Source organism: Impatiens glandulifera, unplaced genomic scaffold (assembly GCF_907164915.1).
Source record: "Impatiens glandulifera unplaced genomic scaffold, dImpGla2.1, whole genome shotgun sequence".
NCBI classification, from domain to species: domain Eukaryota; kingdom Viridiplantae; phylum Streptophyta; class Magnoliopsida; order Ericales; family Balsaminaceae; genus Impatiens; species Impatiens glandulifera.
In genome coordinates this window covers 130,483-143,936 of record NW_025919699.1, presented here as the reverse complement: position 1 = coordinate 143,936, position 13,454 = coordinate 130,483, and the positions used below count along the sequence as shown (strand labels likewise).

Sequence of the window (13,454 nt, the reverse complement as noted above, 5' to 3'; positions counted from 1 at the left end):
ACACTTTTGATCTTTTCTTTTTGCAGCAGGTTTAATTGGATTTCAATTTTACTTTTACATATTTGATTTGATGCATATATAGTTATATCTACTTGTTGATCAGAAGGATGTAAATGGGCTGTTGTTATTGGGACTCTTGATTAATGATTGATTGAACATCTAAAATTTAAGTTTTATTTAGTTTCATATCTGTACAAATTTAGACTGTTAGATCTTAAATGATTTGGGATGTTTTTCTATGTCTGAGCATAAAATTGGATTGTGGTCATTTTTAGACGACTTTAGAAATTCAGTTATGATAAAATTTACAGAAATGTGTTAGATTTTCAGATGTTAATGGTACTGATATGATGCTCTTTTTTAAATACCCATTGTTCTAAAAATGCTACATATGATGTTATGTGCAGAGTATGTTATTTAGTGACTCCTTTATTCTGGCTTCCCCGTGGTACGAATCCAACATACCTTTCGAGACTGACTGAAACAATAATAGTAGAAACATTCACTTTAGAAATCAAAGACTATATTAAACAGTCTTGAGCAAGAAACAGAACATACATTCATTAGAAATGCTCTGAACAACATAATTATCAAAGAAAAGAAATCCTAGATTTGAAAAAAACAATTTATTCCAATCATAAGAGCCTGAAAAACAGCTACTTAAGTGGTATGTTTAAATGAATGTGTAAGTGTGTTGTAATGATTTGAACAAACTGTCACTATTGCCCTTTTTTTCTTTTTGAATTTAAGAAATTAGCACGACCATCCACACTTATGACCTCACTTTAACTTAGGGTTTAATTTTGAACCTTTTTTTATTTCTTTTTCTTAAAACATGTTTGGAAAATGTTAATGTTTTGTGAAGGTGGAGAGTTTACTTGTTAACCAAGTTCAATCAATTGTAGATCAGTCATTTTCTGATGGTAGATTGTGTTCTTATCTGATAGATAATATTTGATTTGTTTCTTCATCGCAAAAATCCACCTCCCTCCAATGTACGACACACATTTTGAATTCAGACTCAAACCCTCCAATCTTGGCTTGTGTTGTCTAACCCGCAATAAGTCTAAGTATCGAACATATAAAACACTGGTTCTGAATGAGAATTTGTCAATAAATTTTTAAAATGGGAGCGACTGAAAAGTTGTTTCCAAATCATGCATCAACAGATTATAGCTTTATAATCAAATTTCAGACACTTTCTCAATAACAAAACATATGAGCAAATAGTATTGCTAATTTATCTACCTTGTAGGAATATTATAGCACCAGTTTGAACCCCTTTGATAGGAAATCTTTACTGGAAAACCAAAATCTCGGGATAAAAAAAAAACGATTTTATTTGTAAAATTTTACATATAACTATTTACTCACAAATTCTTTTTCTCTTTTCCTTGAAGATTCTTCTAATTATCTTAGCATTGTTACAGCTGCTGCAACATTCGACAGGGACAAGACTTTCTAAGAAAATGTGTAATTCAAGAATATCTTGCATACCATACTCTGGAAAGGGCACATCAAGTCTTGATCGAAGGGATGATGATGGTATCTCATCATGATCAAACATTAATGCTTTATCAGCTGAAAAAAACACTTCTTTCATTCATTTCTTCAAATATAAGACCACTAAGATTATTTGAGATTCTATATAACAGTTCATTGGAACAATAGTTAGTATTTTGAGTGATTTGAAATGGGAAGACAAGTTCCTTAGGTTTGTTGCAAAATCCATACTGGTTTTATTTGCAATCGTTCTAACCACAGCTGCGAAATGACTAATTATACTAGTTGCAAATTTGGTCCCTAAAATTCATTGCAATTTGATGCACAAAATCCGCTACATATTAGTAACATGTCTTAGTAAGTTGCTCAAGAAATGTTGTAACATCAATTAAATTTAACTTACAAGTCGGTTGTATTCATATCTTATTGTTATGTAAGCTATAAGTTTCTTATTTCGTCAGACATTATGAAGTAAAAATATTAAACAAATTATAAAAGATGAAGGTAATATATGATTTGAGACAACTACATCGTACACATGTTTAGTGGACAAATTGAGCTAAACATAAATGTTCTATGAATACTAATGTTATTGAAAAAGTAGATGTCTTAGACTGATGGACATGGTATACCTAATTAAATTTGAAAGGGTCAACAAAGAGGTGCCTCCTAAATTCATAATACCGACAAAAAAGAAGAAGAAAAGAAAGTAAAATAAGTATTTGACCAGTTAACAATAGTGTTATATTTTTTAACTTATATTTAAACATTTCCTTATATGTGAAGATCATTAATATCTCCAATAAAATTAGAATATAAATTTAGTAGTTATTTAGAGTAGTCAATTGTTTATTTTTTGGCATAGACTTTTCATTTATAATGAATAATAAAATTGTGACTTCGTTATTTCTCTTCATCTTAATGTTTTTCACAACATTTTTAAAGTCTTTGCTTACAAATCACCAAAGTGTGATTTTCGCAATGAATTTTTTTTCCTTCCAGATTTTACTAGTAAGTTGTTGAGATTTGGTACCAATATTCATTTATACTTAATTCTTCATATAAGAATAGATTATAATTATAATTTTAATACAAATATTAAGATTCTCTTGAGATCTGGAAATCATTCATTTTCAGATATTTCAAAAGAAATTGTGGTTTATTTTGTATGGACCACACGGAAAGTGTGGTCCATTGGATGTGGTTTATTCCAATCTAGTATGTTCCTCAAATCTATTTAAAATCCTGATATTTGAGAGAGAAAATCTTTCAAATGATTTTTTATTTTAAGAATTGATCACCACAACTCTCTAATTGCTGAGATCTGAAATTTCTATTAAAGATAAAAGTTGTAAGAAAATATGTTAGGAAGAACTTTCCCATTTATCTTTTATTTATTTTTTGTGTTATATTTGCACTTTTGCAGACACATGTCTCGATAAACAAAGTTAAATATTACAAAATTTTCAGTTGGTGAATCAAGCATGGTGTTTCTAGTTCCTATTCTTATAATATTTCTAGATATCGCTAAGTCGTTTTTCCCAACAAAGAAAAAATATATTTCTAGATATCATTCCTTGCATGGATGTGTATTCCATAAAATTTCCAGACATGGATCAAAGGATTCCCAATAAGTCATGGAAGAAGAGGGCATAAACCACTCAAACAAAGTTTTTATTCATATTGCTATCATAAGTTTCGGATTTCAAAGGCTTTATACATTGTAATTTAATTTATCTACAAGAGTGTTGTCCATTATTTGGACCACTTGACATGTGGTCGCATTGACTTGAGGGAAAACTACAAATAAGTATTATTTTATTATACAAGTTCCTTAACATTGTTTTCATATTACTCGTTAGGCCCTTAAAGCATTATTGTGAGTTACAAAAACTTTGGTTTAGACAAAAAAAAAAATCCACACAAAAGGGGGAGTGCTAGAGTCGAGTAGGAATGAAAGATGGTGTTCGGAGACTCATAGGCCATAGCTACGTCGTAAAATGTACAAAGTCATGAGTATAAATCTTTAGCTATTAATTTCATGATGTTGTTATGTAAGCTACAATTTTCATTATTTCACCTTAGACAATACTCTCATAAAAAAATTGAAGTGAATATATAATTGTGAAATGTTTTCTTTCTATGCAATAAGTTATCTAAAATGGTTAAATAAGTTTAGATTAATTAATCAAGTAACATTGTTAACTTAGTTAAGATCTGTCAATCTAATTCTCAGAAATTTCAAAAGAAATTGTGGGTCATGCAAGCTATGGTCCACACGGAAAGTGCAGTCAAATTTGTATGCGATCTATTTCAATTTTTGAGAGCGAAAAATCTGATCGATTGAGAGAAATCACTATGGTTGATGCAGCTCTAATAAACGGTTTGCTTTCAAACTTGGTACCTCTAATTAAGGATGAGTTCTCGTTGTTTTGGAGATTTGAGAATGAGTTTCAAAAGCTATCGAGCACACTATCTTCAATTAGTGCCTTACTTGAGGATGCTGAGAGAAAGAACATACGGGAGAAGGACAAACAAACGGAAGATTGGTTGCGGAAACTCAAACATGTGGCATATGAGGCTCGAGACATCATGGATGAGTGCACCTTTGAAGATCTTCGTCTTCAAGTCAAAAGGCGTAATGCCTCCTCTTCAACCCGGATTCAGGTAACCAACTTTATCACCCATCCTTTTAGCAATACTAAGATGCGTCTCAAAATTGGTCACAAAATTAAAGATGTTCAAGAGAAGTTAGACCAAATTTCTTCCGAGCGCCAAAAGTTACATTTGCGTGAATCTATTCATGACTCAAAAATAGACAAGTTTACTAGTAATTGGCGTGAAACCATGTCTCTTTCTAGTAGTAAAGTATATGGGAGAGATAAGGAGAAGAAACAGATTATTGATATTCTACTCAATAATAATACATCTAGTACTATTAATGTTTCTAAGGAACTATCTGTTCTTCCCATTGTTGGAATTGGGGGTCTTGGTAAAACAACACTTGCCCAAATGGTTTTCAATGACGAGAAGGTTTCTAAGCATTTTGATCCCAAAATTTGGGTTTGTGTTTCTGATGAATTTAATATTAAGTTGGTGATCAAATCCATCTTAGAAGAAAAGGGAGAACCTTGCTTAGAAGAATTGCAGAAAAAAGTTAGAGATAAATTGAGTGGGAAAAAATATTTGATTGTATTGGATGATGTGTGGAACGAAGATGAAGAGGCATGGGCTCAGCTGAGATCTGTATTAGATTGTGGATCAAATGGTGCTTTTATCCTTACCACGACACGTAAAAGAAATGTGGCAAGAATTATGAAAACGATTACACATTTTGAGTTATTGTCCCTCTCTGACGATGATTGTTGGCTATTATTTGAACAACGTTCATTCATGCCTGAAACACCAAAACCTCCAAAGTTGATTGATATTGGAAAAGAAATAGCTAAAAAATGTAAGGGTGTTCCTTTAGTTGCCAAGACATTGGCAAGTCAATTGGGGTTCACAAGTGACGAAAAGGAATGGCGCAGAATAAGAGATAGCGAGATATGGGAGATTTCACAAAATGAAAAATCAATTTTGTCTATTCTAAGGTTGAGTTACTATGACCTTTCTTATCATTTGAGAAGATGTTTTGTGTTTTGTGCTGTATTTCCCAAGGATACTGTAATTGAAAAGGAGAGATTAATTCAATTGTGGATGGCCCATGGTTTAATTCCTACAGTTAAAAACCAAGAAGTGGAAGATGTTGGAAATACAATTTGGAAGGAGTTGTGTTGGAGATCTTTTTTTCAAGACGAGAAATCAGATCGGTATGAAATTTATGAAACATGTAAGATGCATGACCTTATGCACGATCTTACCCAATCAGTTATGAAAGATGAATGTTATATGATGAATGCTAATAGTTCAAGTGATGGTTTAGGACGTAAAATTCGTCATCTAACAGTACTTGTTGATAAGTTATTCAAAACCTCAGTTCGTTCTTTTAAAGAAACTGGAGGATTGCAATCAATAATTCTCATTGGCAAATATTATGATCCATGTGTCACAAAGGAGATCTTTAGTGTCGGGAAAGGATTCCCGTATTTACGTGTCCTTGAATTAAAAGGCCATGTGCAATATGAATATTTGAGTTATGGAAAATGTCTCAAACATCTTAAATACTTGGACATTTCCAATAGTTGGATAACAACCTTGCCTAATAGTATTTGTAATCTCTTAAACTTACAGACTCTGAAACTCAATAATTGTTCTGAGCTTCAAAGTTTGCCTAGAAATATGAGAGACCTTATTAACCTACGTCATCTTTATTTGGAGGATTGTGATGGACTAAAATATATGCCTAGAGGGATGGGACAATTGAAACATCTCAAGACGTTAAGCTTGTTTGTGATAGGCAACAAGAAAAGAGATGGCCAACTAGATGAAATAAAAGAATTGGATATCCGCGGAACATTGAAAATTAAGAACCTTGAAAGAGTTAGCGATGCATCTATTACAAGAGGGATAAGTATGGCTAAAAAGTCGAATATCAATGAGTTGGAGTTGATATGGCACTATGAATATGATGATAATCAGACTAAGAGTAATAGACATGAGAAAATAGGTGAAGCTCTAGAGGTTTCAACTGAGAGTCTGAAGAAATTGAGAATGAGTGGTTACAAAGGTGTGAATCCCCCTAAATGGGTGGGAATGTCATCTCCTTTTCCATTCCCTTTGCTAGAGGAACTTACTATTGGTAACATGGGGAATTTGAGGGAATTGGTGTCTCTTAGTCCAGGAGCATTCCCTAATCTATGCAAGCTGAATATATCTTCTTGCCCAAACCTAGGGGCATTACCACCGCATCTCGCAGCACTCAAACAAGTAAGAGTGTTTGGTGAATGTTCGGATGAATTGTTACATAGCATCTCAAATCTTAGTGCTCTCACGCATCTCTATGTTGATTATATCAATAAAAGAAGTGTTTTATTTCCATCATCGTCAACACTTGCGGACAATAATAATGAAGCACAATTAGGAGTACGTTCAACTTTCCAAACTCTTCAATGTCTCCATATTGTGCATTGCCGCAAGTTAAGGCGTTTGTTTGATGAGGGAATGAAAGAGACATTAAAGATTAGTGGCTGCGAGAACCAACAAGGACTCATGAACTCTCTCACGGAATTGCGTATTTTGAATTGTCCGGAGTTGATGATATCAGTTGAGGAATTTGAAAACTTCAATATTAATAATTCACTACAGAGATTGTGGATTACTGATTGTCCTAAGTTGGTGTCTTCAGAAGAAGTGGACGATGTTATGACACTCCTACGTTCCCTTCGAACCAGACTTGGTCGCGAGAAGTTCACAGTAGATATTCTATTGGATGTGAAAGAGGAGGAACAGAGCATAGTGGCCATATAAGCAAATTTGGTACGTAACCAAACAACTACGTAGTTTTCTTTCTCTGATTCTGATTTCTTTGTAACCAAATATTTATTACTAAAATATTTATGTTCTGATCTTTTGCATCAGGAAGAAAATTCAGGCATCTTCTGCTTATAGAAAGTGGGTAAGTTATTTACAATGTTATATATAATCAATTCTATCTATTGATCAAAAGATGTTTATTGAGAACTTTCTTTTGGATTGTTATTATGATGGATTTGATTGATTTATGATTGATTGAAATAAATAGGTTGTTATCTTAATATTTGAAAGATGTTGATGGAAGACTCTAGGTAGAGTGAAAAAACATTTGTTCAGAAATTTATGGCTTCGAGCCGACTTCACACATCCGAGCCATTTTTATACAAAAGAAAGTTGTAACAAAAAGTTGTAAAATCCGTACTAGTTCTATTTGCAATCAGTTAAACCGGTTGTGAAATGGCTAACCATACTAGTTGCAAATTTAGTCTCTAAAATCCATTGCAATTTGATGCGCAAAATCTGCTACATATTAGTAACATGACTTTGTAAGTCGCTCAAAAATGTTTAAATCAATTAAAATCGTAGTTATTTGGTTGTTACAACTTACAAGTCGGCTGTATTGATTTTATTGTTATGTAAACTATAAGTTTCTTATTTTGTTAGATACTATAAAGTAACTAATGAAACAATTAATAAAACATGATATATATTTTTGTGAAAATAAATTATTTGAGACAATTACATAAGTTCAGTGGACAAATTGAGCTAAACATAAATGTACTATGAAAGCTAATTTTGTTATTGAAAAAAAGAGATGTCTTACTATGGACATGGTATACCTAATTAAATTTGAACGGGTCAACAAAGAGGTGCTCCTAAATTCTGACAAAAAAAAAATAGTATTTGACCAATATTTTTTAACTTAAATTTAAACATTTCCTATATGTGAAGATCATTTAATATCTCGAACAGAATTGGAATATCCCATAAATTTATTAGTTATTTAAATTAGTCAATTGTTTTATTTTTTACAAAGACTTTTTCATTAAAATGAATAATAAATTGTGACTTCTTATCTATCTTCATTCATCTTAATGTTTCTCACACCACCTTTAAAGTCTTTGCTTGCGCATGTCACTAAAGACTAGGCCATTTTGGTAATGGCATTTTCGTCATTCCAGATTTTAACTAGTAAGATGTTGATATTTGGTATTAAATAAAATTATAAATCCACATTAATTTATACTTAATTCTTCATGTCAGAATAGATTATAACTTTAATACTAATATTAAAGTAATTTTATTTTCTTAAGATCTGTCAATCATTCATTTTAAGATATTTCAAAAGAAAGTGTGGTTTATCTTGTATGGTCCACAAGGAAAGTGGTCCATTTTAGTATGCCGATACAAATCTATTTAAAATCCCAATATTTGAGAGAGAAAATCTTTCAATGATGCATGCTAAGGTTCTTTTTTTATTTTTAAGATTTCTCTTTTGGTTCTTTTTTAATAATTCATATATAAATAATGTTCTTTATTATTTCACATTTGTTATTGCTTATTTTTTCTTCATTTCTTATTCATGATTTTATATATTATTTCTTATTCAATGGTTAACTAGTTCTTTATTATTTTATATATAAAAAGAAAGTGGACTCCTTGGTTTCCTTAGATTCAAACTTCAAACCAATCAAATGCTATGTAGACCAAGCAATGGAAAACAAGAAATCTTAAATTGATTTTAAATGACTTGATTTGAAATTTTGAGGCCAACCTCTACTATAGTACATGGAGACAGCCCGTATTAATGTTTTATATTGAATGGAAATGCATGATCATTTTCTCATCAAATAAACCTCTACTATATACTTGGAAGTTTATTCATCTGATTGATTGAAAGAGAAACCAACATGGTTGATGTTGCATCTCTAATCAGTGGTTTGATTTCAAATTTGACACCTCTGATTAAGGATGAATTCTCGTTGTTTTGGAATTATAAGAATGATGTTCAAAATCTATCGAGCACGCTATCTGCAATTAATGCCGTACTCAAAGATGCTGAGAGAAAGACCATGCAGGAGAAGGACCGTACTCAAAGATGCTGAGAGAAAGACCATGCAGGAGAAGGACGAACAAACGGGAGATTGGTTGCGAAAACTTAAAGATGTATTGTATGAAGTTCGGGACATCATGGATGAGTGCAGCTTTGAAGATCTTCGTCTTCAAGTCAAAAGGCGTAATGCCTCCTCTTCAACCCGGATCAAGGTAACCAACTTTATCACCCATCCTTTTAGCAATACTAAGATGCGTCACAAAATTGGTCACAAAATTAAGGATGTTCAAGAGAAGCTAGACCAAATTTCTTCCGAGCGCCAAAAGTTACATTTGCGTGAATCTATTCCTGACTCAAAAATAGAAGAACCAATGCCACTAGTGGGGACAACCTGTTTTCCAAAGCTACCCGAACCGCGCCTGGCTAGCTGTTTCTCAGCCTGTGAAGCACGCTGATGTGCCTCAGAAACAGTCAAGGGATCAAACATATTCAAAATATCCTGCAACTGGAGGCGAAGGCCACCAATATAGCGAGAAACCAACTGGAGAGGGGACTCAGACAGGTCAACACGAGCCACAAAGGTGTAAAACTCAGTGGAATAGTCATCCACGGAACGAGAACCCTGACGAAGATTCTGGAATCGCTGGTACAGGTTACGTTCGTAATTATATGGTAGAAACGTAGCCCTAATATGCTTCCTGAATTTGTCCCAATTCGTGAGCTTTGCCTTACCATGACGAACACGTGTCTGTTTCAACTGCTGCCACCATGCTTGTGCACGACCATGTAAGCGGATCGTAACAAGGGGTACACGACGATCTGCAGGAACTTCCTTGAAATCCAGAATCTCTTCAACCTGAGAAAGCCAATCAATAAACTCTTCCGGTGATAGACTACCATCGAACTTAGGGATGTCCACCCTGAAAGTCTGCTCCCAGTGATGATTGGGGCGTTCAGGGGATCGATTCCGAAGACCACCGAGAGGGTTTTCATCTGTCATCGTAACATCATCTTCAGGGTGGTGCATGTGCATAGATGCATCCATCCGTTGCGTCAACCATTCAACCTGCCGCCTCAAATCGTCGTTATCACAGCGAAACTCAGCGTTTTCACGTCGTAACTCAGCAAGGTCACCATCATCAGCACCAGGGGTAGGGTTGCGCGGCTGTCTTCGGGGCGGCATACCTCAGGGTCGACTGGAAACTGATACCAACTGATGCAGCGTGCGTGGCTAGGATGAACCTTTATCAAGATTCGTTGATTCTTACGAATACCGAAAGTCGATAGATATTGAGGAAACCTCGTTTTCTGATTAATAATCTTCCCCTAACAAAGTGTTTTAAGATCCTTTAAATACTCAAACCCTAGCTTGCAAAAGAAATAAACAACTTTTAATAAATTGCAAAAAAAACACCCTAAACTAATAAAAAATGCGATTTTGAGCCCCTAAACGTTTCCGCCCGAAAAACACTAGGCAATCGTCGAAATCTGACACTTGCGAGATATTTTCGGATGCTGCAACTTTCGCATAAACGCCTCTTCGACTCGCACCGCATCACATCATGGATGAGTGCAGCTTTGAAGATCTTCGTCTTCAAGTCAAAAGGCGTAATGCCTCCTCTTCAACCCGGATCAAGGTAACCAACTTTATCACCCATCCTTTTAGCAATACTAAGATGCGTCACAAAATTGGTCACAAAATTAAGGATGTTCAAGAGAAGCTAGACCAAATTTCTTCCGAGCGCCAAAAGTTACATTTGCGTGAATCTATTCCTGACTCAAAAATAGACAAGTTTACTAGTAGTTGGCGTGAAACAATGTCTCTTTCTAGTAGTAATCAAGTGTATGGTAGAGATAAGGAGAAGAAAGAGATTATTGATATTCTACTCAATAATACATCTAGTGCTTCTAAAAAACTATCTGTTCTGCCCATTGTTGGAATTATTGGGGGTCTAGGTAAAACAACACTTTCCCAGATGGTCTTCAATGATGATGAGGTTTCTAAGCATTTTGATACCAAACTCTGGGTTTGTGTATCTAATGAATTTAACATTAAGTTGGTGATCAAATCCATCTTAGAAGTAGAAAAGGCAGAAGCTTCCTTAGAAGAATTGCAGAGAAAAGTTAGAGATAAATTGAGAGGGAAAAGATATTTGATTGTATTGGATGATGTTTGGAATGAAAAAGAAGATGCATGGGCTCAGTTGAGATCTATATTAGATTGTGGATCAAATGGTTCTTTCGTCCTTACCACGACACGTAAAAAGAGTGTGGCAACAATAATGAAAACAATTGCCTATTTTGAGTTACTGCCACTCTCTAACGATGATTGTTGGCTACTATTCAAAGAACGTGCATTTGAGGATGGAAAACCAAAACATCAAAACTTCATTAATATTGGTAAAGAAATAGTTGGGAAATGCAAGGGTATTCCTTTATTGGTCAAGGCATTGGGAAGTCAACTGAGCTTTGGTGAGGACGAAAAAGAATGGCGTAGAATAAGAGATAGTGAGATATGGGAGATATTTCTAAATGAAGAATCTGATCTCTTGCCTATTCTAAAGTTGAGTTTCTATGACCTCCCTTATTATTTGAGAAGATGTTTTGTGTTTTGTGCTATATTTCCCAAGGATACTGAAATTGAAAAGGAGAGATTAATTCAAATGTGGATGGCCCATGGTTTGATTCCTACATTAAAAAACCAAGAATTGGAAGATGTTGGGAATGCAATTTGGAAGGAGTTGTGCTGGAGATCCTTTTTTCAAGATGAAAAAGAGAACAAAGATTGGGGTGATAGAGTTTATACAGCAGGTATGATGCATGATCTTATGCACGATCTTGCCCAATCTTTAATGAAAGATGAATATTATAGGATGGATGCTAACAGCTCAAGTGATGGGTTAGGAGAACAAATTCGTCATGTCACAGTAAAGGTTAATGAGGTAGACAAAACATCAGTTTGTTCTCTTAAAACAGTTGGAGGGCTGCAATCAATAATGCTCCATGGAAGAGATAATGGAGATGCCGCAAAGGAGATTTTGAGTGTCCTGAAGGAACTTCCGGCTTTACGTGTCCTTGAAGTATGCTCTCTTGTGAAATGTCAATATTTGTCTCAGGTGGGAAGTCTAAAACATCTGAGATACTTAGACATTTCCGGTAGTGAAATAACAACATTACCTAATAGTATTTGTAAACTCTTGAACTTACAGACTCTGAATCTCAATAAATGTTATCATCTTCAACATTTCCCTACAAATACAAAAGACCTTATTAACCTGCAACATCTTTATTTGGATCGTTGTGATGGATTAAAATATATGCCTAGAAGCATAGGGCAATTGAAACAACTCAAGATGTTAAGCTTGTTTGTGATAGGCAAGGAAGAGAGTGACTGCCAACTAGATGAATTAAGAGAATTGGATATCTCCGGATCACTAAAAATTAAGAACCTTGGAAGAGTTAGTGATGCATCTATTGCAAAAGGGATAAGTATGGCTAAAAAGTCGAGTATCAACAAATTGGATCTGGAATGGGCATCTAAAGATGAAGTTGATGTTAATGAGACCAAGAGTAGTAGACATGAGAAAATTGGCGAAGCTCTGGAGGTTTCAACTACAAATCTGAGGATATTGAAAATGAGTGGTTACAAAGGTGTGAATCCCCCTAAATGGGTGGGAATGTCATCTCCTTCTGTAACAGGCCTTGAGGGAATGGACAATGTGAATACTATTGCTAGTAGTAGCGATGGCAATGAAATGATTGTAATATTCCCTTTGTTACAGCAATTGAAGATTTCTAACATGGAGAATATGAGAGAATTGGTGTCACCTAGCTGTTGAGTATTTGCACTGGATCATTCCCTAATCTATGCAAGCTGGAGATATCTTTTTGCCCAAAGCTAGGGGCCTTGCCACCGCATCTCAAAGCACTCAAACATGTAACTATTATAGCTGATTGTTCGGATGAGTTGTTATATAGCATCTCAAATCTTAGTGGTCTCACTCATCTCTTTCTTGGTTTTATGGAAGAAAGAAGTGTTTTATTTCCAGCTGCTAATGCATTAATGTTTGATGATGGGGACATTAATGAAGCACAATTAGGAGTACCCTCAACTTTCCAATCTCTTCAACATCTGAAAATTGAGAACTGCAAGAAGTTAAGGCGTTTGTTTGACGAGGGAATGATAATGCAAGAGACATTAAAGATTAGTGGCTGCCAGAACCAACAAAAGCATCCTCTTCAAGGACAAACAGAAAGAATAAGAGGTCTCAGGGAATTGGAGATTTACTATTGCCCCAATTTGATGATATCAGTTGAGGAATTTGGAAACCTCAATATTAATAATTCACTACAGGGTTTATGTATCATGGGTTGTCCTAAGTTGGTGTCTTCAGAAGAAACTGACGATTTTGTTGCACTCCTGCGTTCCCTTCGAGCAAGACTTGATCCTTGGTACTTCAATGTTGATATCATAAAGGAATAG

At 34.5% G+C, this 13,454-nt stretch overlaps 2 protein-coding genes across 5 annotated transcripts; both read left to right on the top strand.

Annotated features, from left to right (window-relative positions):
- Positions 1-3,856: 3,856 nt before the first annotated feature.
- On the top strand, positions 3,857-7,183 carry LOC124918360 (putative disease resistance protein RGA3). Of its 4 annotated transcripts, XR_007097377.1 has the most exons (3): positions 3,857-6,708; positions 6,791-6,921; positions 7,024-7,183. XR_007097377.1 is itself a non-coding variant. In XM_047458534.1 (2 exons), exon 1 carries the CDS (start codon positions 3,862-3,864, stop codon positions 6,910-6,912), a length of 3,051 nt encoding a protein of 1,016 aa, XP_047314490.1. In that variant the 5' UTR covers positions 3,857-3,861; the 3' UTR covers positions 6,913-6,921; positions 7,028-7,183. The 4 variants fall into 4 exon arrangements, 3 of the variants coding, with proteins under 3 accessions (XP_047314490.1, XP_047314489.1, XP_047314491.1); XM_047458534.1 differs by having other exon boundaries at positions 3,857-6,921; positions 7,028-7,183; XM_047458533.1 differs by having other exon boundaries at positions 3,857-6,921.
- Positions 7,184-10,533: 3,350 nt separating this feature from the next.
- LOC124918373 (disease resistance protein RGA2-like) lies at positions 10,534-13,454 on the top strand. The gene is made up of 2 exons (XM_047458549.1): positions 10,534-12,732; positions 12,846-13,454. The coding sequence occupies exons 1-2, from the start codon at positions 10,534-10,536 to the stop codon at positions 13,452-13,454; spliced, it is 2,808 nt and encodes a 935-aa protein (XP_047314505.1).

Coding starts and splice junctions, on each gene's coding strand:
- LOC124918360 (XM_047458534.1), top strand. CDS start 3,862: ATGGTTGATGCAGCTCTAATAAACGGTTTGCTTTCAAACTTGGTACCT.
- LOC124918373 (XM_047458549.1), top strand. CDS start 10,534: ATGGATGAGTGCAGCTTTGAAGATCTTCGTCTTCAAGTCAAAAGGCGT. Junction 12,733..12,845: donor GCGATGGCAATGAAATGATT/GTAATATTCCCT, acceptor AATCTATGCAAG/CTGGAGATATCTTTTTGCCC.